We start from the raw sequence: 27,625 nt of genomic DNA on the forward strand, positions 1-27,625 counted from the left end.
CATTCCGTCATCAATAAAGATTCCAAATCTTTTGTCTTTCTATCATGCAATTTTCCAAAGTTATCGTCTCCGTTTTCCTTAGTCAATGGATAGATCCGAATTCATGTTGCATTTGTCTCCAAAGGGGTCGACAAAAACCAAACCAAGTGCTTTCCACCTAACTAAAGAGTATAGGTCTAAAATTTATATGCAGAGTGCTTGGTTCGGTCCTGTTATCATGCCCAACCAGTCTGTCTTCAGAGGAAGAACAATAACCAGTCTGTCTTCAGAGGATGAACAATAATTAATTCTTATAGGGAAAAAGGATGACGTTCAAACTTTGGCTCAAGGAAACAGAACTATTACTGGAAGTCTGAAATTTGAGAAAACAATTTAGATCAGACTCATGAAAGACAAGCTTTCTTAGATCAGACTCATGCAAGACAAGCTTTCTTTTGATTAGGAACAGACTAATATTCGAGTTCAAATCTGGTTGACATATTTGACTGGGTGTTCAATCATGTTGAAATTAAATAAGAGACAATTAATTCAAATTCCATATTAATCCAAACAATAATGTTATCATAAATCTGTACCTATTCCCAACTTGCGATCCCGTACGTTTTGGACGGTGTAATTAAGTTAAAAGCCATACTGACGGTTTCTAAATAATAGAATTTAGATTGGAGAACCAACCGGACACGATCCGTCTCCTCAACAATCAAGGCAGGGTGTGTGTGTGTATATATATATATATATATATTGGAGGAGTCGTATCGGTCAATATAAATCGTATCAAACTCTTCGAAGAATGAGAAAAAGATATGGGATGATTCATGGCCGTCCAAGAATTGTTGGATATGGGGTTAATTCAACCCATATCGGCCTGTATCAACTAATATTTTAATATAATATTAATAATAGAAGGAAAAGACTCGAAGAAGAGTAATATAGCGAATTGAAGTTTTTGGCGTTTTTGAAGGAGGCGAATATAACCCATTGTCTCGGTGACTGTGATGGAGCTCATGCTGGCATCAAATAAAATAGCCCGCAATTATTCTGAAAGAGTTGGACGCACCCTGAAGAGGCTGATCGGCGTCAACTTGAATGAACTCATGACCTGGTGCGTAGTGTGAGAGAACAACAGACAGGTGCACATATTTTGACCTTGTTAAGATGAAAGCATGGCCTGGTTCGCAAGAGAGACATAATATTTACACACCATTTTTGGGAAACCCAATTCAAGATGATTTGATGGGCATTGGGAAATTCAATAGATGATTAAAAACCATTGAAAACTATGAAGATTGAACTTCCTTGCTTAAGATATGATTAATCGAATTTCGTATGAAGTCCTATACGTATGTGCGAGAGAGAGAAGCGTGTTTGATGACGCCAAAAAAGGCGAAAACCTTTTAAGTGTGGCAGAGGTTGACCCAATGATGACTCTCAACATGCACGCGGCCGTGTCAATAGGAGTCAACGTCGATAAAGAAGCTTCACGCGAGTAGGCTCCGAAGTCGGCAGCAGCAGTCCAGTACTCCATGATAGAACCGACCCATTAAAAGAAAAGGCGCCAGCAGGGCTCGACCTCCAAACGTGACTCTACCCGCATAGGGATTAGGGAATGACCCAGCACGAACCCTTGTAAAGAAAGAAAAGGAGCAAAAACTAGAGGAAGAAAAGAAAATAGTACCGCAGGTAAATGCTTGCTTGAAACCTTTCCACCACTTACTTCCAGAAACTACAAATGGAGGGATGAATGAAGATGAGGGAGGACCACACTGAACTCCAAAACTGAAATGTACTGTTGCTGCAACTAGAAGCTAAAATATTTGATTACCATGTTCAAGAAATCTTGTCTTTTCTTATGGCAGGGAATAATGATCGTCCAAACATTCACTCTCACCCCTCCCACACTTTTCACTTTGGAACTCAGAGTAAATAATGCCAAAATGGTCAATCGGCATAAAAGGGGCTGCGAAGCGGGGAGCCCGAGGGAGGGAGCTCAGGGTCAGGTGGTAGGCTCGACCGTACCGGGTGCGGTCGGTCGGTGTTTGGTGGTGCTGGGTGGGATGGGACGGTAGGAGAAGGAAATGACTTTGGGTACGGTAGGGTGGTGGAGGGAGGGAGGGTACAGAATCGATGCCGTGCCGTGTGGTACGGGTGTATTTGAGTGTGGGGGATTGATTCGGAGGGCCCACACGAAAGCCGGGTCCCCTTCTTTTCCATAATAAACGAAAACTATGTCAGGTCAAACCGGGATTCTCCCCTCTCTTTTTTTTTTTTTTTTTTTCTTCTTCCTTTTTACACATCTTTTCCCGGATTAAGGGCTTGGCGCGAACCGGGTCCGTTTTCCCATGAGAGATGAGTCGGTTTTTTATTTTAAAAAATACAGTCCTAAGTATGGATTGAGTTCGGTTTACACCTCTATTTTTTGCCGCAATTTAGAAACGAGAAACAGATCTGGACGCAGCTCCAGCAGATCCAATTCAGGGGACGGTGGGGTAACCCAACACCACCAACCGACCCGGCGACATCCCTTGCGAGCACGGAAGCCAAGGTCGCGGACCCAAAGGCAAAGGCAGCCAGACGCCAAGCAGACGATCCAAGGGTTTTGTCCAGTCAATGATTGGCCTTGACTGTTTGCGGAATGCACCGGACAGAGCCCACTATCGTCCCTACGCACGAATCGGGGTGGAAGTGGAACGGCCCTGCCCTGCCCCTGCCCCACTTTACAAAAACAAGAACCAAATCCGGGTCGTACAGCGACCCAGAAAATATATTTCCGAGACGTGGAAGACCGTGGGACCGGGTTGGGGGGGGGGGTGGATTACGAGAACAATGACGTTCACGAACCACGAGGGACGCAGAGCGATCGGTCCTTGTTGACGGTCTGACCGGCCACATGCACGTCAGACTCCGAGCGAGGAGAGCCTCTGGACGCCGGAAAAGGAAAAGGCGAACTTTTACGGCTTGGTCAACGGCGCTCGGTCCGGACCCAGTCAAAAAACCTAGCGCATTTTACGCGCACGTCACGAATTCGAGAAGTGAAATTGTGGATTTTTATTTAATTTCTTAAAAAATTTAAAGATCAAGGTAACTGTTGCCCCGATTGGGTCCGGCATCTCTGTCTTGTGGCACTGACCCACGTAAAGCATATAAGTTGGGGGGACCCCCTCCCTCACGTAGGACAGTGGTGACGTGGCTCTGGTCTGAGCAACTTGACCCATCGATTTTGTTCCTAATCCTCTTCGCCTTCAACCTTCGATTTTGTTTTCTTTTTTTTTTCTTTACTTTTCCGCGAGAACCAAAAAAAAAAAAAAAAAAAAGGTTGCTCTTGTGGCTCTCGTTGCTTTCAAGTTGTTCGATTTGCGTTCTTTATTGTTGATGCAATTCGTCGTTTAACACTCGCCGGACCAGCTGCATGTTTTTTCAAGTTGGGAAAACGAAGTTTTTCGTTTTCCAAAGTTGTAGTTGGAGATTACTTGATGAGATGAAATTGGAGGAGCTAGGAACGATGCATCTAAGCAAATCCCAGTACCACGACGGTATCATGATATGATCGTAAGGAAAAGAAAAACTACCGAACGTAAAAGTTATTACCTGTTTCACGGAATGGAAAGGGAAAGGGAATCGCCAATCAGAATCAGGTCACGGCCATGGGATGGGCCCATTTCTCCGGCAAGATAAGCCCCGATTGCCATAAACTTTTGGGGGGGCGCTTGTTCCAAAGCTCTACAATATTTGATTCTCCTATAATTGGAATCCAAGAGAAAAAAATATTTTAAAGCTCCAAAAGGGCGGAGGTCCATAGTTCAATCGTCAAAACTATGCTGCATTTCCGATCGTCGGTGTAAACAGAGAGATTGGCATTCAATTAAGAATTCTGTATAATAGGAACATACATGGTCATGAACAAGCACTTTCCAGATCGGCAATTCGACGCGTCCAAAAGAAACTCGATTATATTTTGTCTTTGGATGTTGGAAGTAACACGAATTGCAAGGACAAAGGCAAAGCCTTCGGTGGGTCTCCCCATCTTTCATTAATGCGAAAAGTAAGGCAATCGAAGGGAACATACAAACATCACAACATCCAAACCCATCTGACCCATCTTTCAAAAAACAAAAGAAAGAAAGCAAGAAATGAAAAAGGGAGGAAACTCCAACGTAAGCCCTGCTTTTGTAGCTCATGCTTTGCTATTATCCAACCGAGCCACACGTACGAAGAACACTCGAGTTTGAGTATGAAATGCCCACATGTGCCTGCTTCACTAAAAATTACTCCCATTTGGACTTCCGTCTGCAACATCCAAAGTGCCAGAATAAAACACAGCGACGAAGAAGGGACCGCTTCCATTAAAATATATCTCCAACCACCAATCCGGCCAAACCAATCCTTCTAAGAGAATGATCAGAGTACACAAGGAATCAAAATACCATCCTGGCATATTTCCACCAAGATTAAAAAAAAAAAAAAAACTCATCAACTGTCTCCTCTTTCTCTCTCTCTCTGTCTCCCCCTACATATATATATATATAATATATATAGTACAAAATAAAGTAAGAGTGACAATTCCACCGCTACCGTTAACTCTACTCGTGATCTTTTAGGAAAAAACTGCATAGTGAAATATATAGAGGCATTTTGATGGCCACCTCTCAATTTCCCTTTCTCCCTCTGCATATGCGTGTGTTTGGAGAGGGAAGGAAATGTTTTCTTTTGGGACATCTTAGCACCCACTCTATGCCTCTCAGAAAACTGCACCCAGTTTAATTTGGACGTTTCATTGCGAGATTCGGTGCTACTCCAATTGAAGAATGCTGTTTGAGTTTTCGCTGATTTTAAGATGCACAAGTTTTCAATGCTGTCGACCGTAACTACGGGCCAAGAGTTTAAAGTTTCTAAAAACTACGTACCGGTGTTTCGTGAAAAGAGAACTACACATAATTATAAATGACACATTCTGAACAAAGACGGATCGCAACTCACTTTTCATAAGATTCGGCCTCCGTATGGATTAAGAATGATGTATTTCCAGCTAATCGACTATGAAAAGCAAAAAACGAGTAATATTACACAATAAATGAAATATATTTCATTTTAAACGTCAGGTTTCGGAAATCATATATATATATATATATATGAAGAGAGAGAGAGAGAGAGAGCGAACATGGTGTAGTAGCATTAATATGTGCAGGTGCAAAGTCGAACATGGCCAATCATGATCAGTAAATGTTGAATATTAATCAACGGCATGAGCATACAAATTAGTGAAAAGGAGAAGGAAAGAATAATGATACAGATCACGAACGTCTGCATGGGCTGCAGCAACAGCCTCTCTTCCTATATTCTCTTCCTTCTCTCTCCCAAAAGAACAGTTAGTTCATGCTTCTTCCTGAGATCAATTTCACTAGCTCCGACCCTTTCACAGATAACGGGAAACGAAGAAGGAAAAAATTACAACCACTGCACGAGTTAAGTAGCTAGTTTCCGTTTATGTAGCTAAAGATCTGGTGAACCGCCGTTGCGATCTCATCCGCTGACCCGAGTTTACATTCTTCTTCAATCTGCAGGAGCAAATCCCAAGCACGAATGAGTCAAACCACATGATCACATGGTCTGTCTCCACAAAAAGAAGAAAATTACGAAAAGAAGGCACGGGCATATCGGTCAGGGAGCTGTATCTCACGCTAGGAAAAATGCTAAGAACAAGAAACAGATGAAAAGAAGACAAAAAAAGAAGGTTGGTGTTTCTGGTTAGTGCAAAGAAACAATCTATGCTGAAAAATGTCATGCCCATAGAAAGAAAGGGGCTCTTTTTGGCTGCATAATATTAGAAAAGAAGAAATGGCATGTCATGACTATAGATAGAAAGAGATAAGCCTCCATTCGCTCTCCATAATGAGCAGAAAAAAGTAGAACCTGAACATGGAAAATGAAAAAGAAAAGAAAGAAGTATTCGAGAGAAAAGTGCACCTTGAGGTTGAAACAGTAGAGGACGGAGCCATCAACAGTGGTGACGTTGAGGTGAAGGATGGCGAGGTCGAGTTCTTCAAGTGCAGCAATGGCTTTGAGGAGCTGGCCGGGCCGCCTGCGAGAGAGGACCTTGAGGTTGGCGTGAGTTTGGATCAGCGTGACCTCAATGTCAGCGACGGCCGACTTGTTCTCTGCTGTGAACTCGTTGCCCCCGCGATCGGCAAAGCTATCCATGAGGTACTTGTAGCTGTTGCATTGAGAGGAGTACGTCGTATACTGAGGTGACATGAAGAAGCCATTGAAAGGAACTGCCGAGTCGGGGCTGTATCCCTCCTCAGTCTGTCTTCTCCTCTTCTGTGCTTGAAGTGACTGCAAGAGCTGCTCCAACTCCTTCACGAAATCGATGGCACCACCTATGATCGAGGCCTGGTCTCCCTGCAACAAGGATACAAAAGCACAATGTAGAGACTGGATACCAAGCCATTAAAAAAAACAAAAAACGAAGAAAAAAGATGACAAAAAGCAGAAAAATACAAACTAAAAAGATGAAAAGGAAAAAAGAAGGAAAATAAAAGTTCGACATATCTTCACTTCCATCCAACGCTTGTTTGAGTAAACCAAGATAACAGTTTTAGCTAAGGTCACAAGTCTTACCTTCAGCTAGCACCATAGAAAGTAAAAGTCTTGGTTATTTTTACAAGTTAAAACGAGCATTTCATTTCAGAGAAGAAAAAAACGACAAGGAAGCTTTTGGTTCGGCAACATGGTTGAGTTTTAGAGGCTGGGTATCCCCTTTTCAACAGTGTTTGTGAAATTATAATGGTCTAGAAAAAAAGTGCAGAACTATTAAAGTTCAAGCTGTTGCTGATAAATCTGAAACAAAATGTTTTGCACCAACGAACTTCAAACGAAAGATGCAAAGGTTCAAGCTAAAGGTATGGCTTTAAGGAACTGTTGACAGTCCATTGGTTAAAGGCATATCTGTAGCTTCGTTCATCTTCAAATTAGAAGGCTTTGCTGAAAACAATAGATACTTGTTCATGGGAACTAAAAACCACATGCTTAATTCAACACCCGACCTCTATTTTTGTTGGTTTTTCAAATAACAGAATTAAGATGCAAAAAATTGAAAGAAAAAAAAAAAAAAAAAACACCAGAGTCAGTCCGTGCGTACTCTCTGTATGTATGAAGGCGGCATGAGGGCCCGGAGAGCATTGAGGTGTTCGTTCATCTGCTTCCTCCTGTTCCTCTCCACAGCAATATGCGTCATTCTCTGGCTCTCCACCTCCTCACTGTTCTTGCTCGGCTTCGACCTCTTCCTCTTCTTCCTTTCCCTAACCACGGGCGGCTTTGCCGTGGCCTCCTGCATAGGGCCACCGGCCTTCCAAGACGAAGAGCCGGATGTCCCGTCCTTGCCGGTCATCGGCGACCCCGGGTCCTCGTTGGACGACTGTGGGGGTAGCTGCTCCCTCGTCTCCGATTTCACCGGCGAATGAGTCTCAGAGACGTGAGTGATGCAGCTCTCGAGCTCCATGACCTGAACTCTTGCGTCCATCTCCTGCTGCTTCTGCAGAGCGAGCAAGAAGGAGAAGTTGGGTTCTGTGGGAACCAATGTGGCCAGTGGCGGTGGCCTTCCTCCTTCTAGCATCTGTAGAAACGCCATGTTCGGCATCCTATCTCCAACTCTCAGCGAGTCTGTGCTCAAGATGGGTCCCCATCCTCCCCCATAGCTCAAGTCTAGAGCATGGCCGCCTTCGTAGCACTCCACATTCTGATGATTATCTCCGAATATCTGCAGAACCAACATGAGGAAACAGAAGAGTCAGCACTCACTTCGTTCATTATTTTGACACAAGAATGGATCAGCTCAGAGAATTAGAGAGTTAATGCTCTAAGCTGATACGTCTAGGGATTCGGTGAAACTCGGTCAAGGATAGAATGTTGAACAGTGTGTGCAGAAAGAAATCATAGTTCCAGAGATGCATACATACACAGATATTCAATGCTTAGAGGAAGTGAGGAACAAGAAGTAAATGAGGGTTCCCATTATGGGGAGTCTGAGGATGGGGAGGAGGAAAAGGTGGTCAATGAGGAACTCACACAAGGATTGATGATGGGTCCTTGGAGTCTCTCCATGGGGCTCAAATTCCTGCTTCTTCAAGTGACAGGTCTCCTGAGTAAGGCCTTCAATTCCCTGCCTAACATTCGGGTATTGGTGGAGCTCCCCTTTCAATTAATAATGGTGGCAGAGGACAAACAGCAAGCCGCTCTCCCTACCCTCCCTTTTTCCCCCTTCCCTGTTGAGAATTTTGTACTCTGTGGTTGCCTTTTGCGCAGACAAGCTTCTCAAGCTAGAGGTACCGAAGAAGGCACCACATTTAATGCCCTGATGCCATTGGAAGGAGATGCGGATATCATCGCAATAAATTGGAGGCTCAAGGGATGAGGGGAAGCTGCAAGGAGACGTTTAAAAAAGCTGAGAAAATCCAAAAAGAGGAGGGATCGGGGAGCGTAAACAAGCGAGAAAGGAAAGGCATATGGCTTTCTAGGAGAGAAGGGAAAAAAGAGAGAGGGGGTGGGGGGAAAGGAAGAGAAATACAGTGGGGAGAGGAATGAGGGAGTTGAAAAATAAATAGAAATTGGGGCTATACGCTTAACAAGGGATTGTCTGGTTTACTAGCTCCCATGCATTATTGGCGTGGCAGATTTGTCCAGAAGCGGCGACAGACAGTTGTGGGGACTCCCCCAAGTGTACAGCACAAAGCCTTGGGCTTTCTGCCATGGATTTGCCATCGTCTGATGATGAGTCAGGCCATGCAGCAAAAACCCTCTTCAAGGCACAGGCCAGGCCTCCTCCTCACCTCCTCTTGGCAGAGAAGAAAGAGCCTTAGAGTAGACCGCATCTTGTTGTGCCACTATATTGGAATATCATTGCCGCCATAAAAAGATAAGCTAAAGGTCATGACTTTTGTGTAAAGCGCAGAAATTGCGTTTAGCCGATCAAAGAGTAGATCACACCAACTACAATGGTAACAAATAGATTTTGTGTGTTGAGAGGAACTTCTAACTGGCCGTGTTTGTTTGTCAGGGAGAGAGGGAGAGGTCAAGATGAAGGGAGGGAGGGAGGGCGAAGGTTTCTAGGCTATGGTCTGACTGTAGGGCCGTGTCTGAGTGGTGCATTTTCCGTGGTCGTCATACTGGAATGATTAGGCTCCTTTTTACTTAAGCTGGGCTGGGGTTGATGGTGGCCGATGCTCGGCTGTCCCCTTCTCTTCTTCTGCCCTCCTCGTGGACCGTGTCGTTTCCTTTTTCCTTTTGACGCAGAAGCTTCTTCCCGAGGCCAGACCACCTCCCACCCACTGCCTTGACACTCCAACTCACACACACACATCGAGAGAACATTAGATGCATGGTCAAACTTCCGAAAGATCGTCTCCTTTCTCCCCCTTAAAACCACAAAGAAAAGAACAACAAATCTTTTCCTTCACTTCAAAATTACATACCCACATTATAACTTTGCACCTGTCTCTCTCGCTGGTCAAAATTAGTAAAAAGCAGTCCTTCCGTGTGGACCTCCATGGCCTGTAATGGACATTGATAAGCAACCTTGCTCGGGTCGCAGTCAATATGCCCTTGGACCGTCGGCTTGGCTCGATGGGGGGACTCACACGCCCAGACACACGCCTAATATGACCCCCTCTCAGTCACCTGACCCATGGCCCAGCGGCCCTCGTCAGGTCGTCATCAACACACCCACCGCCCCCTTCCTCCTCCTCCGTCGTCGTCATCACAAAGCCTTGTCTCCTCTGTAAAGCTCCAAGTGGTCGCCAATCATGGACTCCCTCTGTCTCACTGGTGAAACTTATGGACCATATTTGGAGCTGCCCATCAAACACGGTGCGTGGTAACCATTTTCCCATCCCCAGGAGAAGAATAATATTCGAAAGATCACGAAGGTCCCAATCTGGTTGTATGTATAAGGCGCTTGCTTTTTGTGCCTACTAGGCGCGTCTCCGCCATTAGAGACAAGACCCTTCGTGCTTTCCGATTTCTCTCTCCTCCTCCTTTTCCTTTTTCTCATTTTCTCACTGAGATTGATTCTTTCATGAGAAACTCCGATCGATGAACAGTGCGAGGCAGTAGGAGTTTAGGACCTCATACCTAAAAAAGCATATATGTGAGTATGAGGGCCGGACATGGACCCATTCCGGTGAGTACCAGCCCAAACTATTCTGTGATTCGTGTCTCTTTTCCCTGCGTTCGGTAATGAGCCGTCGCGTTCCCGTGTTTCCCTTTTCTTTCTCCGTTTCCAATCTAGATTTCGAAGATCAGGAACTATCGTATGCTCGCATGCGCTGAGCTTGTCATGTTTTTGTCCATTCCTTTAAGATTGCAATCCATTATTACATGCAAAAGTGAACGCGTTCTTTGTATCTTGCTATAAACTATCTTCTCCCCACGTAGCAATTCATATCACTATCTATATGCATATATGTTCCTATTTCTTTTGAATAAAACGTATACTTGTGGATAGGATTTGCTCCTAATTCAAAACACAAATTTCTGGACCTTGTAACTGCGCGTGCATGGAGGTCTTCACTCTTCAGGAGCTAAAAAACGAGGGAAAGGCAAGTTGTCAAAAGCTCTAATGAATTTATTTGATCTCCATGATCGGACACGTACTACCACTTATAAATTGAAAAGACCACGATTTTATTTTCTAGTTGGTAAACAAATTCTTGCAAATGTGTTGAGCATAACCTGCTTATGAAATGGCCATGCAAAACATAGTAAATCCTTTTATCGAGAAAGGTAATTCTCTTGTATATACTTTGCGTGCTCACAGAAACATCTACTCAGAGACCTCAAAATCATTAGAAAGCAAACATGTAATATCACATCAGAAAGTTATTTTTTATAAAGATGGGGAGAATTCTCTCTCTCTCTCTCTCTCTCTCTCTCTCTCTCTCTCTCTGTGAGCTCAAATGCTACAAAAATTTTGTCGTAGCTCTCATGTCCACACGCAAGAATGCAGTAGATGGGAGGTTCGTTGCTCTGCACAGTGGGGGCATTCTGTGGCTTGCACGTTCGACGTAGCGGGTGGCAACCATGAGGGCTTCACATGGGCCAACCTGGTGCCTCTGTGTGTGCGTGTCCATGTTGCCTGCACGCACGCACGCGCGTGTGTGAAGCTTCGTTCGAAGAAGACAAACACAACGACACAGGCATGCACTTTTTTAGCTAATTAGGGGAAACCCCTCTTGGCATCTGCAGGAAAAATGACGAAGGGAATTGCGGCAACTCCGTAGGTTGATACCAACTTTCTATCGACAGCCATGGGGACAAGAGGAGGAAGACGAGGAAGAAGAAGCAGCAGCAGCAGATGGCCGGCTTCTTGCCCCTTGCTGATTTCTAGCTCCCAGCCTCCCAAGTTCCTCATCAACCAACAGAGGATAAAGGGCAAGCGGCCCGAAAACTCAGGCCAAAGCTTGGGCAAGAAAGCACTAGACTTCAAAGAGACAAGTGAGGAGGAATTCCTCGAGCTTTGTGTGGTCGTCACAGTGATATATATTCTATAATATTGTTTGACAGGAAGTTTGTGGAGTCTTTCTAAAAGTGTTCGGGAACATAGGCATAAGATAAAGATAACACCACCTTCCTCATCAAAAGAAATTTTCATTTTAAGGGCCATGTACATGTATAAGTTTAGACTTGATGACACAACACATAACTCTAGATTTTCGAATTTCTTCACGTTAACGGTTGGTACAACACTCCTCTGGTTTACATCTCTGTAAATTAACGAAAACGCAAATAATGTCGAGCAATCGTATGCTGTGGCTTTTGCTATTGTCTTCATTTTGATTTATGATACTGCATTCACCGTACAACCGGATCAGGGACTCGGCAGATGTAGCGATCTTCGGTTATGATTATTTCCTTTTTCTGGTAGGTTGGAGTATGGCTGGGCATTGGGCCCGCCTGGCCTGGCTCCTAGTCCTGGCTGCATCTGCAACCTGTGACGGCAACTTGGTCTTTTCACATTGTTTGATTAAAATAAAATACTTTTTTGATGAATTATAAATATCTTTAATTATAATAAAATATATCTAATACATACATATATATATATATATTAAATAATATTCAAAATAAGTTATTGAGTCGAGTCTAGCTGATCCAACCCAGCCCAGCACCCAAGTTTAAGGTCCCCGCTGATTCGAACTGAATACTAGATACCATCGGATACCTGACCTGATGCCTGCCCACCCCGAGACTGAAGCTGAAGCCGATCAGGAGAACCACCATATCCGTTATATTATTATGTTTGAGAAAAAATTAGTGACGTAAGATCTTATGCAAGTTCTGATGTGGGAAATTGTTGACATATATATCACGCGTTGAGTATATAGAGGGATGCTCTTTTTCACATTTTAGTGCGATTTATAAACGTTCTAAGTGAACTTAATTTGTCGCTAATCATCAGCCAGCCTTCGATTGAAGTGACTATTTTCTACTTTTTCCATGAAAGTACTGAACTCTTTGGCATACGCTGGAGTATATTAAAGTATAACCTCTCCCCTCTTATACACAATTTCTTTTCTGCCTCTAATTGGATGTTAGTATATTCATGTTTGCTTGCCATAGGAGTATATTAAATAAGCCGGTCGGATCAGCCTCAAGTCCGTGGGATTCAGTACAGGTCGGCCCATACCAAACCCTACCTTAAGGGGCCATCTTTGATCATACCCAAGTCCACATTCAATATAACACATCTGAACGAAGCATTTTGCATAAATGTAAAACTGGAGTGTTTTAATTCAAGATGAAACGAAGAAGTTGTTTTAAAGATTGATAGATAAAATGTCACCTATGAAGTCCAATCGAGATGAAGCATTGCAAAAATATGAAGGTTGTCGAAGATGCTAACTGCGCTATGCTGAAGCCTGAATTCGAAGCTCAAATTCTTAACCCCGAACACTTTGTGGAGCTTTAATTTAGATAGCTTATACTTTTAGGACTCCAAAGTTTTGCTTTGCTTCACGGCTTGGGTAGACCGACTATTATCCATTCAAATCAAAATATGCTTACCCTTATTTGCAGTACAGAAAAATAATGCGGCGCAGCATGACAGCATCCATGGGATTCGAACCTCAATCCCCTTAATACAAGCGGCCTTTCTGCACTATGCACCTTCACACTGGCAATGATGGGGAACCAGTTCCTCACTTGTCAACTAGTGTAAGGACCCTCGTGCTAACTTGAGCATCAAAGCCGCGTTAGTTTTTTTTTTTTTAGGGTTATTCTCTCTTTTTTATTGTTTACGTGTATTTTCACCCTTGCTCAAAAGAAAGGGTAACCTTTTACTCTTCTAAATTTGGTCCGTTTTTTCATTTCAGAAGCATTTTTCAGTGTTTAGCCGAACCACCCCTACCTAAGGATTGAATCTATTCTATTTTGGCTTCTTAAAAAATTGTTATTGTATAATTATGTAAGAAGGACCAGCTTGGCCTGTTTGCACCCATCCCGACGGAAGAGTTAATCGAGAACGAATCGAGTGCGAACCTTTTTTGTATGAAAGGAACCTAACTTTTATTCAAGTTTCGAAAAACTTCCCCCTATTTTATATTTTCATGTCGTACACACCTTAACACAAGCAGCTAGTTATAAGATATTCAAACATAAGCATTTCTTTAATTATTTCCTTTCGGCTTGAAATGTTGAGTTGAGTTGTGCGCATGCTTGGCCGAACAAGGTGAGGGCCGAAGGCCATGCCATGTGGGTGGACCGCTTTTCCCAGGGTATCACCTGTTTGCTTCGGAAAGTGGTGGTGGCATTTTTTTCATGAGAATGAAAGGAAAGGTGCTTTATGGTGTGTCTAACATCGTCCTCTCTTCTTTTTTCCCTGATGGAAATTCTGTGTGAAGAAAAGCGTTCTTCGTGGTGGAGTTTAGATTTTTTTTTTTTTTTTTAGAGGCACCTTTCCCATATATTTTCATATATATCCGACCAAATATTTGAAAAAATAAAGAAATCTTGAGGAGCCTCCACCTCTGGTATCGCTTTTGCCATGTCCCCGTGACGTTTTCCTATATTGGGTCCCACATGAAAACCTACTGGCTTTCATCTTCCAACGTTTTTCGTTTTCAAGAAGCTAATCACATTATATGAGGCGAGAAAACTCAAATTTATTGATTGTCAATTATGTGCAAATTTTTTACTATAAAAAATATATATATATAAGCTTCACACTGAACACAAGGATTTTTTTAGGCGATTTTTTTTCTTTTTTTGTTTTCTAGAAACATTTTTTTCCACATAAAAGCCAGTCACGGTTTATTTATTGCACTTGAATGTACTGGACCTTTTCCCTGCTTTTATCTTTTGGTCAGAAAAGTATGTAATCGTTACTTTCTGCTTGGCCTCATTAATTACTTCTCCTATTTTTGCCTGTTTGTTCTATGTCCATCTCCGGCAAGATATTTTTCACCAATCCATCTGTACTTTTTTTTTATTGGAGCTTTTCTACGTTCCCCATATTGAGCTATTCTATTCATGTGTTTACGGTTCTTCGGGAGTGACCACTCAACTAATACACGGCCGACTTACCGAGCGGAACAAGCTACCACATCCGTTGTAATTACATGCAGCAAAATCCCCTCACATGATTCTCATTTTGGCACTTAGCGCTATGAAAGAAACCAAATTAATTAGAATCTACGTGTGGTGAAATGTCTCCATGCGGTGAAATGTCAAATCGAATTGTTAAAGTGCTCTCACACGCACCTGTCGTCCGTCCGTTCAAATCTAACCATTAAAAAAGCAAGTCGTGGACTCTGCAATCGATGTTACAGATTAGAGATGAAGATTAATGATGTGATTTGGCAGATCATATTATTGAAGCATGTCCTCAGGAAGAGGCCGATTACAGGCTACGATTAATAATGTGATTTGGCAGATCTTATGATTAACGCATGACTGCAAATCAAGAATGCTTATTGGTTTGAAGTAATTATACTTATAAAATCCAATGAAGTTTGCTAGGGACTGGTGAGATGTCCGAATTGGCCGATAGCCAATCAATAAAAGATACATACTGCACTCATGATCATGTGGGAAATTTCTTTTCTGTCATCGATATCCAGTGACAATCAATCAAGGGACTGGGTTAAGCTAGCAAAAGTGGACAGTTCATACCGCAAAGAAGGACGATTGTTGAAAAGATGGACGCTTTTCGTGATTGCAATGCGAGGAAGACATCATCAGAGTGGAAAGAGATGTCTCGGTTGGCGTTTCATGATCTCAATGAGATCTCATGTTTAGCTGTTGATGGTTTACGTGTGCAACAGGATAAACATCTTCAACATTTTCCCACTCTCAATAACGATAAAACCAGTCACGTCCCTGAGTGCGACTCGTGAAAAAGTTTCCCAAAAATCCAGTGCCATTGTCAAATGTGTTTGCTTGTTGGGTCCGGCCACAGATCTGAACATATGGATTTGGGTGTTGGCGTCGAGGGTGAAAATAAAACGGAAGAATTATTGACTAGTAGAGACAAGAATTTGCAATCATAGTTAACGCGTGTTCCTTTCTCTTGCTTGAACTTCTAGTTTTGTTAATGTTCTTGTGATTGTTTATTACAAACAAAAAGAAGATCACAAAACGCAACAACAAATGTATTCGAGCTCAGCTTGTGATTCTTAAGTATCTTTTGCAAAAAAAAGTTGTATGTCCCTTTGAAAGCTCCAATTATTGGTTACAGGTGTGATCAAATGACCAACAATCACAGGCTGAGCAATTATCGACCTGTGACGGAAACGAACACGCTCCTATCAAGTATAATATGTCGGTTTTACTTTAGGTTGTGTTTGATAGCCTCAAAGATTTTAAACCTTGAGGAGCCATTGATTTGAGTTTTCAGCGTACCTTTATCAGTATACTGACAAGGCTCACAAATGAGATGTGTGATATATTTTACTCCCAAGTGCCCAGATGCATTTTTTCCACAAAAAAAGAAAAGAAAAGAAAAACCCTTTACGCTTAGGGTCAATTGGTTGGGACCTACATTGGATCTGGTGGATCAAATTCTGAGATGTTAGTACTGATTACATCTCTGGGTACGAACCACACGGAATGCATGTGAAGCCATGGATGGGTCCGGATATGCGTAAACCAGCAGAGATGGTCCAGAGTAACATGTACTGAACTTCCTCACAACTCTTTACGTCGAAACATTCAGATCTCAACAGAAGCTCCTCGGACTGGTTTTGCCTATTTGGACCCAGTTCTGGTAAGGAGTTTGGTAGAGCATACTCTGTTGCCCAATTATCTGAATGGTGCAATCATACCTGTATTCCACTAATGGCGAACCGGGATATGTTATTGGATCTGAACCAGAGTATCGCTTTGATCATTAATCATACAGATCCAGTCCATTAACCATATCCTTACAACAACAACAACAATTTTATAGATGGCATAACAAAGTTTGAGTTTGTGAGGTGGGCTGATGCTAATTGATTTAGGGAACTGAACTGTAAAACAAAAACGCAGATCTATTCAAATCGTGTTCAATGGGTTAAAAGCGTTTAATTTGGGCCCTTGGGTGCATACCATATATTTCAGGATTTTATTTTTTTTTAACCAGAAATCGATAGGTAAGGTTGCTTCAGGGCTTGTGTGAATTAACAGTTATCCCTTTTAACTAGAGATGACCTGCTGTTACTCCCTTGAACTCAAAAGTAGCACCTGCTACTGTTTGCAGTTTAGATGAGTAGCGATCATGAAAATCAATCAAACTGACCATACTTTTGTTGGTCCTATCAGCTCGATCTGCTACACGATGCCCCTTGGAAGAGGAAGAGGTAGCCCCAGATTTTAAAAAGATTACACAAGTTTGCAAGGTTGAAGTGTAGAAAAGAGCAAGTCCCATTTCTGCGTATTAAAATGCAATCCTCCACTTAGCGGACGGACAGGAGCAAAATCTTAGGAAGCCATGAAGTGAAATGAAGCACTTATTATCTTGGAATTATATATCGATGATTGTACATGTGAACTGGTCAATGATTTCGCCATTAATTCTCCAAGCTCGTCTGAATGAAGCACAAGCACAACAGTTGCACCACCATGAACAGCAGAGCAAACAGGAAAGCAAGGCCACAATCTTTAATTTGGTAGCAGTATCTTGACAAAGATTTGGAATGCGTGACAGATTTGGCAATATTATGAGGTGCATGAGGCAGGCAGGCTATCTTCGTGAGAGAGAACATGCATTTGCTGTGGGGGAAGGACAGAATGTACAAATCATAAACAAATACAAAAAGAAATGGGGAGATCAACAGTGAAGGGATGAAGACCTGTCAGTCTCCTCCGTCATAGGAGAATTTGATGAGGTACGCAAGGTGGGGAATCTAGATCTAGAGCTCTCCCCATGCAAATAATGCAACTAAAATAATAAGATGGAATGCGCTTGACAATGAGGGTTGTCCCTGCATTATTTTTACATGCATCATTCTCCCTTTTGTCATTATGTGACATGGTGGATGCATGTGCAACTACGATCATAGGGATAACTCCATCCTCCCTGTCTTAAAAAGTTTCTTGAGATAGGGAATGGGCTCGTGGAATGTCGGATCAGTACCATGACAGCTTAAAGTTTTAAATCGGGAAAATGTCGTAACCCATAATCTCGCCAGACATACAAATGAAATTAAGATTAAGATGTTTACAAGCGCTGGCTCGCTTGCGGTAATCCTCTTTTTAGTTTGGAACATTGGAGAGGTTTTCTTTGGTGATGGACACATGAGAAAAACAAACAAACAAACAAACAAAAAGAGAAAAGATGTTATGAATTGTCTATACTTAATGTACAAAGTTGCTATAAACATATCTATTTGTATGCTACCTTTATGTTAAAAAAGTAGAAAAAAAGCCGTACCTAAGATGGTGTTTTACAAGAAGAACATTGTGTTCTTATAACACATGCTCCAAAAACACTATATGTTTTGGTTCTGTGAAAAGTGGCATATATAGATGTTTTTAAATCTAAAAATTAAATACTGAACCATTTTACACCATATTTTTTTGAAATAAAAATATCATTTTTTGGAACATGTGTTCCAAGAACCCAATGTTCTATCTTACCAAATACTCAGCAAAAGGTCTAACTCTCTTCCAGGAATTCCTTTAAAGGTTGTTAAAAATTAGTAATAAATTGTTATTGTCCAATAAAATTGCCCCAAAACTTGGGATAGATTCATGAAACCGGGTAACATAGTGTTTCATGAATATACTTAAATTTGAGAACAAAATCATTGGATTGTAACAATCTGTTATGAGAGCCAAACGACCCCTTAAGGACTGTTTGGTAACATCAACATGTTGTCACTGTTTTTGAGGCAGATTCATGAAATGCTATCATGAAGTGTTCTATAAATATGCCGTAATCCTTGAAATAGGTTCATAAAACAATGACAACCTGTTACTATGTCCATACACCCTTTAAGTGCACAATTGTGAATTTACACAGAGAGCGCATCAAGCACCATATAAGGGTTTCCAGAACAAGGCTTCTCTGAATGTGCACCCCTTAAGTCGGCAAGCCTAATATATAACAACAGAAAACTTGATGAAAGGATTTTCTTTGTCATCCAATGAAAAAAAGTTTACTTGATTTTAAAGTTAATTGCGACCCATCAGCTAACAACCTTCTCTTTTGGAGCTTTTCGAGAAGAAATACAGCAACATTTTTGTCCGTGTGGTAAGATATGTGCTCGGTCATCACTCACAAGCAAACACTGTGGCTTTCTATTCAAAATAGGTGCAACGCAATAATTTCCAAAAGTGATCGGGCAGGTGCTCCGCACTATATTTTTCTGTTCAATGCCATCCCACTTGCTCATTTGCGTAGATTATGATGGATTCTGTGAACATCATTTGGTCACTTTGTTGGCCCGTTGGCTCTTCAATATACATTGCCTGGTCTTTACTTTTGGCCCCATGGCAGCGTCCACAATATCACAGAAAAAATTTTCTGCAGGAAGATGTGAGGGAAACAAATGCAATAATGGCATAAACAACTCAGAGAAGTTGCAAAACTACAATAATCGTGAGGCAACAACTTGTACCCAATCTGCAATTTGAGAAAAGAGACAGCCTATATTATTTGCATTTATTACTCTTACGGATTTACGAAAGGACCCTGTTCCCTTTGTTGATTGGAGCATCCATGCATCTCTGTCTCTGCAGCATCCAACTCTCTCGTTTCCCCTCTTGCTCTACTGTGTTTAATCCCTTTCAGATCCTTCTTTATATATATATATATATATATCTATATATATATATATATATATATATATATATTGCATAAGTGTTCACACAGTGGTCACGTCAGAAGCATCAAATTGTGGGTCCGTACCATTCGAGATGAATCGAATTATAAGTTTATAACTCTAGTATGCAATTTTATAATTGCAATTTACTTGAAAAGTCTTGCTGATTAGAAGCTCTGAAGTGCCAAGGCACCAACCATGCATGTCGCTTTCCTTGGAGTTTTTCTCATTCTTTAGAAAATTTCTCTGTTCTTGATCTATTATCAAGATCAACATGTCAATTATTCTGAGAAAAGAATAAGAGATGCAGTTGCATTAATTCCCTTTTATGCGTCCAGGTTGCTCCATCATACTGAAGCTGATAATTAACAAAGGGAAATGCCTGGACCTTGTAGTGAAAAAGTTTTGCACTAGTTTGAATGCGTTGAAATGAGAAGGTTAAGGATAAACCTGTATTTAATCGTTATTATATTCTGTTTTATTTTGAAGGCCCTCATGGGATCTGAACAATATCCTCTGCGACTGTGGCTACATTTCCCTTACAGTTTGGTGGAGTACCCATTGGAGAGCCTCGTTGCAAGGTGAAACAAGGTCCCAAGCAAATAAGACAGTCCTATAAGGACAGAATATAAAGCAAGGCCACAAGCCAGTCACGAGAAGTATCGGATATCACAACGAAATGCAGAATTTACTTTGACAAGGCGAAAATTAGCTAGAGGCAATAGATGAGCAAGTGATCTTTTATTTTTGAGTCACTATTTGTTATCCATCAATAGGAGAACCACAGAATTTCTGCAGTCGAAATTACACCATTTATATCATTAACATCATTGTGACTTTCTAAGGGGTCACCCCAAGAAAGGAAGTCTAGAGATGCCCCAAGAAAGCTCTGTCTAAATACGTAGCTGAGAACTACATATGTGGCTACGCTATTAACTATGATAATTCATGGGGACTACTATAAGCCATACAAGTAGATCATAGATCGGTTGCATGAGTGCCATGCTCATATGTCGAAAGAGCTTCTTCAAAGAAGCAAGTGTTGCTAGTTCCAATTTTGAATACTGCTTTTGAAATAAACAGCCTATGGATAGGTCAAGCGATTCTGTTCATGCGCTCTCTCCTTTTATTTCACACTTTTTGTTCTAGAAAGAAAGTATATCGATGTTCCAACCTGGTTTTGTACCGAATCCACCCTGGGTTTAGAGCTATCGGACAACAAATCCATCACAAGGACAAGAGCATGACTGACAGTTCTGGCTGGTCCAGATTCTTCGATGCCTAAATGCTGCATTCCTCAGCTGCATGTACAAGTGATCTAATTTCCCCTTTGCTTAGAGGAAAAAGAGAACAGGCCGGGAAGATCCATGAGCTCTTACAAGATCCTGAGTTATTAATTAAACTGCATATGACATACATTATGACAAGGAAGATCGGTAGAAGGACCTTCGTAAGATTTAGATATTAGAGATTAATTATTGTAAACAAAACGATGTGTGTGTGTGTGTGCACGCGCACGCATACAAGTGCCTTGGTTAGGTCTATTGTCTGGACGTCCTAACCATGGACCCAACAGAAAATACACATTTCAAACGCAATTGGTTTTCATTGAAACCACTAAATGCGTGCGTTTAATCTTGATAGCTTACTAGATAAAATGAATTTCAATAAGTATTTTTTATTACGAATTATATTTCTTAGAGAGGTTAACATTCGAGAGATTGATTGTACAAAAATAGTTATCAAACAGGCAACTGATTTAATCCAAACAATGCGCTTGAGTAATTAAACCAAACAATAATTCGGCCCATTCTTTTCTCCAGAGTCCTAGACAATCCAATCTGGAGATTAAAAGAGAGTAAAAATCTTCCACGAAGTCCAAATCATCTTCACCTGTGAATGATGATTATTAGTGTGATCAGCGGTTCCCTAACCAGTACCAATTTTTGTGTGCGTGTGGGTGTACGGGTGTCCTGGAATAGTTTTTTCCAATTGACAGAAAGGATCAGTAAAATTTGAGAAACCATTCACTCCTGCTTTAAATTTTTCTATCTAGAGCAGCTGATGTTATCTTCTTGGTTCGAAGGTTGGCCTTTTTTCTCCATGGGACTCCTCTTGTAATTGGCACTTTGTCTCACCTAGGCATGTCCTTCCTTCTGTAATATTCGCAAGAACCTCCATGCGTAGTTCTGCCAAAAATTTGTCGATGATTAATTTTCTGTGTACTGTTGTACACTTGTACTGAATGCAGCGTGTTCTTAACCGCTTTTGCATGACAAGTTAACTCAATATCCAGTAACTTCTGTACCTGTCAAAGTAAGTCATGCCAACGTCTACAGTTTGGCATAACCTACATATCATAGATCACTGTTCCCTTCTCGCAGAGGTGGCCCCCGAGGTTTTACTGCATATTCACCTGCTTTATGCGAGTTAGAATGTCTGTCGTGGTCAAAAAGCCAACTATATTTGGATCGTGTAAATGAACAGACTGTCATGTTCAGTCTACATGATGAATGAACCCACAGCCTCCTATGAGAAGGCTGCACGCCTAGGGCTGGCCCAGCTTCCATGTGCACGAATGATGGACCTAAAAGCCTCAGATGAGAATCTTAATTGCCAGTTGGATTAATCAGTAGTTTGGTCGATTTATGTATACAAATGGAAGCAGCAGGAATCATGTGAAGATGAACACCCATTTCTTAAAGATAAGAAAAGGATTGTAGGTCAGCAAACTTGTTCAGTAATCAGTACTCAATAAGATTGACCATGTTTCTGAACCATCCCCAAAGACCCTGTTCCGAGCATGTTTAGATCCCAAGTAAAATTCTTTGATCAGTTTAATTTATATTGAAAACCCATTTAGCGTAAATTCATACTCGATGGATTTCGTTAATAAGCATCATCCTTGGCATGAGCGATCAACAAATTGATTTCTCTCCATCTTGGAAAGTCCCAATAAAAATCAACGGTCATTAATTTGATGGTGAAGTCATGTCTGCGACTGATTGCCGAGTTTGATTGCAAGAAATCCATGCACCTGGTTGTCTGAGGGGTTTGGAAATTGGAACTACGTTTCAATTTGAGGAAGATCAAGAGTTTAAACACCCCGATGCTCCTCTCTGTTGGTGTAATCAAGTAAGCTCTGCCTAGCCAAGGCTTGTCTATCTGAAGAGAAGAATGAAAACGTGTTGCCTCCAGCAGCCATTAATCTTATAACCTTTATGATCATGATGATGTAACCATGGCAAAGATTATGTTGAGCAGTTAGAATTTAGTGAGGTTGATGTTCTAAGCATATCAATCGTTTCAGCGCCTGACACCAAGAACAGGACAGACATGCCGTTCTCTTGCATGGCATTAGGAGAACAAGAAATACAACTCGAAATCCTGCCACCTTATTTTCTCTGTCAAAAGCACTAATTTCTATGTCTCGTTCTTCAAATCCAAGCAGCAGGGGTCCATTAACTTACAAAGAACCTACCGAATTAGCAATAATTCCTTCCGGATCTGACATGATCATGTCACCATATAATTGCTAACAGTATCATGTAGCTTTGCTGTAGAGATTGGATTCTTTCCATGTTGGGGTCGTACAATTTTGGTAAGAGTCGTTTCCTACCCCCTAGTCATGTGGTTCCTGTGCCTTCCTTTTGAAAATAAATGAGCCGGTCCCAGAACCGCGTCTTTTTACTGTCGGTGACGGTACTTATACTACAAACATGACAAGTTTGCAGGTAGCAGCAGGCCTGCAGCTCAACATATATACCATCCATGATTGCCCCACAAACCTCTTCAGTGATTAATGCAGATTGTGTCAGAGTGTATGTGAATGATCAACTGTTGTATTAAGATCATGGATCATGTCATAGTGTCTGCATATGAGTGTTCAACTGTTATATATGAAGCCTCCACTTTATGCTCATGATCCCGCAGTTTATGTCATAGGTACGTAAGTTACTTGAACAGTCTGCAATCCATTTAGTATCCGAAATTTTAGTTGCAATGGTCTTTTCTTGTGAACCCACTGTAAAAGTACCGAATTATGAATTACAGAAATAGTTTGGCTGAAACTTGGGTAGCGAATACTCTGTGGAAAATGATGCTCTTTGTTACCAGATAGAGCATTCTTTCATGGATGTCCAACTGAATTGCGCATGTAAAAACTCATTTGAGTCCAAAGCGTGCGTTAACTTGGATCATTCAGGCGGTGAGTTTCGTCTTCTCTTCATTTAACTTCTGTCTTAAGAAATAACGTCTCTAAAAAGTTTGTGGAGTAAAAAAGTTTATGGAGTGACAGAAACGGTAAAGTTGCAGTATAAAAAGAAAACAAAAACAGAGGGATTGATTTACATTGGGTTGCAATGGATGTGAGGGACTGATGCCATGAACGGGTGGACGGCTATTAATTAAGCCACAAAAGAAAAGAACCAAGCAGCACAGACAAGTATATTCATGGAAGAGTCATTTCAATCTTAGTCCTGTAAATTGTAATGGGTCTGATTCAATTAGACATCGGTCTGAATCCATCTAGAACAGTGAAGGACTAAATTTTTACTAGCTTGTGATTTGTCCTTTGTGGGCCTCTCGGAGCCCACAAATATCTTATGAAATTTTCGTAACACCCACACATTTACCATAATTTTCAGCAACGTGCAGTATATTCCTGATTTTCATGATACAAGGTTGTCACAACGTAACTGCCAAATAGGGGCTCAAGTATATGTCATGTTAAGTTTGATGTGTGTTTATTGTACTATTCAACATTGACCTTTATAAGTAGAACACTTCCCTACTCAAACAATAGACATGTCCGTCACTTCTTTCATTTTGATTGTATTTTCGTCAGAATCATGAGGGAAATTGACAAAATTGTCAACAAAAGTAAGTCCCACATCATGAAAGTCACAAATATAATACGCATATCTGGGATTATTGTCAAAAGGTTTTCTCCTTAGTGAAAATTTCCCTATCTTCGGAGCTTAACTTGGCTCCCGTGTTTGTAGTGCGTCAAAGTTCGAACCTTTCCATGACTCGGTCAATAGGACTCAAATCTCGATGTTCAACATCTGAATCTCTGTCCTTTGAGTGCTGCGCGGTTTCTCCAATAGACAGGTCAAGTACTCCAATCACTCTACCAGTGTTAATCCATTTTTGACATGGAAACCTTCTTAGCAAGACAGTCTAAGATAAGTTAGACTGTGATTGATTGTCCGGAAGATTTCTCTAATTTTGTTATTCATGAACAAGAAATTGAGTTCGGGAACTTTACTCGGACCCCGTAGGTACGACTGAAAAACCAGAAAATCCGTCCGTCAAACGTAGACAACAAAATCCTGGGTACATAATATTTTATGTTTGAATGGGTATTGCTCAATGTGGACAATAGGAGAATCCCAAACAGTTTATCTGGCCATTCAAACACGCCCTAGTGTGTAAAATATGGTATGCACTATGCATCCCAAATGGGTAGTGTCCGAGCTTTCCCGCACGATTAGTTCCCGCAAGCAAGAGACAAAACTGAGTCCAAAGGGTCAGCAGAACGAGTAATGGCTTCGAACTTTCTTGTGGCCTCTTACGAGGCAAGGCCTTGTTGTGCTCGGCCACGAGATACATTAAACCAGCCCTTAGCATATGAAAGGCAGCCATATTTTATTGGGTTATATAGAGCGGCATCTAAGTAACCTGAAGTCCTCAAGTTTCAAGAAAGCCTAAATATTTGCTACAGACGATTCAGATGTGACCAGTTTTACATGCCAACGAAGTTCTAGGAGTCTGGTACGTAAAGTTTTAGTTAATTTTTATAATGCGAAAAACTGTGGCTACGGGGACTCATTTTCATAATTCCCCACAGTCCTAGATCTCGGCAAATATCGGCTAAACCATCGGGAAAGGATTTACCGACAGCTTAGGGGCCGTCGGTATACTTTCGTAGGGAAAAGTACTCCCGATGGTAGAACGTGTCGGCAAAATTGAACATTAAGATTCACTTTCCTAACATGTTGAGCAGTCGCCAAAGATGATGATTTTCGAATGAGGTACAGGATGTCCCGACACTCCTCAATGTTGGGACACCAATGTTTTGCCAACGGTAAAACCGTCGGTAATTATAGCCTTCATTGCCGTGTGCTGTGACACTATTGGTCAAAAGCAAAAAATGTCTCACTAAAAAACAGCCCTCACATAAGCATTGATGCAGCAACTATTCGTGCACGTTATTTTTAGTAAACAGACTTTTGAGAATTTATATGTACAGGAAAGTTGGTAAAAACCAGACCATTTGAGTAAAGGACAAAAGCCAGACTCAATAAACTTAATTATTAAAGTAATTTTCTGCAATCTAACTTCATTTTTTTTACACAAGATATCTTGAACTAAAAAGGGTTTTTAATCAAAATTAGTGTTTGTAGCACATTGTCATCAGACTGCTTTATGCTTTGATATTTTGAAACGGATCAGCAACGCTACCATAAGTTTTTCTTATATGCGAGGAACATTGTCATGTTGAACTACAATATGCTGGACTTGGATCATGTAAAACGGGTTGGACTTGGATCAACGAAATATGTATAAATTAACTTCTCCATCGATACACAAACAAACAACGCATAACTTGGAAATTAACCATAGGGTGAGAATGGTGCATGTCTACTGGTGCATTCCACGACATTTTTTTAGTGAAAAATAGTTCCATAATCTGATCGGGGAAAAAAAAAATCAACTCCGGAAAAAATATATAAAATGTTCTTCTTCTGATTTTAATGGAAGCAATCTGAATACACGTACGCCTCCTCTTGCAGCAAACTTGGCCACTTACCAACACTAATGCCCAGTCTCAACCAAGTCATGCACTTGACCTTATTGTCTTCCTTCCTGCTGAACAAAACTAAGAATAAGTCTACATAAAACTTCCGAATTTCTGTTTCCAGAACTGAAATAGAAACTTTTAAACCCTCTGTCAAGCAACGGTTACCGCACAGATAAACTTCCACACTCTTTTTGCCATTTTACAATTAAAAAGAATAGGGTCGGAGGATTCTTCTTCACAAAGACAAATTGAAGCACCTATTTCGCAATGGCCGAACCTTTGCTTTTTCCACTTATCTTGAGGCTTGAATTGAAAGTACAGATTACAACCATATTGACACAAGAACCAGGAAGGTGCGGGTCAGTAGCGGAACTACCTTGTAGCTGGCGTGGACTGCTGTCCACCCCAACTTGAGTAAACCCTTAAAAGCAGTCCACCCCAACTTGAGTAAACCCTTAAAAAAGTTTTACTATGATAATGCTAGACTCAGGCCTAACTATATGCAAGGTCCACACCAAACTTAGGTTGTTGCCCTGTAGTGCTTTCAATCAATTGCAATAATAAGATAATCAGTGTTGGTCAACTAAAAACTAGATAATCAGTGTTGGTCAACTAAAAACTTGTGGCCACTCATGCGTTAACATCCCACTACATTAAATCCATTAATTCCTTCCATGCCTCCAAAACTCCCCTCTTCTTTACCTACCTAACAACAGCTTAATTTACACCACCGCTCTTCGATACTATCTTAATATTAAATCATGAAAGTCGAAAGCACTTTACATGGAAAGAGGGTCCTCATCGGTGTTTAATTCGTGCCACCATATGGGAGTTTGAGCTGGATGTATGACTTCAATCTGTGGTAATCGTTGTATTTCTTCCAAGGCACGGAAATCTAACTTCTTAATCGGGCAGGGTTCTATATTTAACCTTATCCGATTCTGAACTCGACTTGATTTACAATGGACATCGGTTCCATGGGCAGAGAAAATCCAACAAAACCCATGTATCTCCAAACCATGTGCGACACACACCCGTTCAATGGTCTGCCTCATTTTCCTTGCCCTTGGGATCCAAATATGTGTTGAGATTTGGGTGGAGATGCAAAGCCAATATTTTTTTTAGATGAGCAGATCAAACAGTCTAACTTCGAATTCGAGTAGGGCCAAACTGAATTCGAATCTAAAAATACATTGCACAACTAAAATTTTTAAATTTTTTCAATGTATTTTTTTTTTCAATTAGTTGGGGTGGAGTCATGGCCTAAGTGTCCGCCCTCCCCTCTCCCTGAGCGAACTGAAGTATGCATGCTATCTTTTGCAATTTAGAGGAGTAGCACCCACACAAAACAAACTACAACGAAGCTATCACTGATCCGTTGCTACACCTCAAAAAACAAACGCAACTAAGTTTTCACTGGTTCGTCAATCTGACCAATTATACTATACCTTTAAAACACATACCCACGTATGTTGATGCAAAAGTTATATTAAAAAAACAATCCACTTTTTTTTGTAGGAGTAATGTG

General features: G+C 41.2%; 1 protein-coding gene across 2 annotated transcripts; it reads right to left on the reverse strand.

The window, feature by feature from the left end:
• Positions 1-5,197: 5,197 nt before the first annotated feature.
• LOC116261572 (transcription factor bHLH57-like) lies at positions 5,198-8,917 on the reverse strand. Of its 2 annotated transcripts, none has more exons than XM_031640398.2 (4): positions 8,062-8,917; positions 7,136-7,753; positions 5,962-6,396; positions 5,198-5,552 (listed from the first exon to the last, which is right to left on the reverse strand). In XM_031640398.2, exons 1-4 carry the CDS (start codon positions 8,095-8,097, stop codon positions 5,469-5,471), a joined length of 1,173 nt encoding a protein of 390 aa, XP_031496258.1. In that variant the 5' UTR covers positions 8,098-8,917; the 3' UTR covers positions 5,198-5,468. The 2 variants fall into 2 exon arrangements, with proteins under 2 accessions (XP_031496258.1, XP_031496259.1); XM_031640399.2 differs by having other exon boundaries at positions 7,953-8,093.
• Positions 8,918-27,625: the final 18,708 nt, after the last annotated feature.

This window comes from Nymphaea colorata, chromosome 9 (assembly GCF_008831285.2).
Source record: "Nymphaea colorata isolate Beijing-Zhang1983 chromosome 9, ASM883128v2, whole genome shotgun sequence".
In the NCBI taxonomy this organism is placed as follows: Eukaryota; Viridiplantae; Streptophyta; class Magnoliopsida; order Nymphaeales; family Nymphaeaceae; genus Nymphaea; species Nymphaea colorata.

Bases quoted from the DNA above. Each gene is read 5' to 3' on its own strand.
- LOC116261572 (XM_031640398.2), bottom strand. From the start codon at position 8,097: ATGGAGAGACTCCAAGGACCCATCATCAATCCTTGT. The intron at 6,397-7,135 runs GTACGCACGGAC...TCCTTGTTGCAG, and splicing joins CGCCTTCATACATACAGAGA to GGAGACCAGGCCTCGATCAT. The intron at 5,553-5,961 runs GTGCACTTTTCT...TTGCTCCTGCAG, and splicing joins TCTACTGTTTCAACCTCAAG to ATTGAAGAAGAATGTAAACT.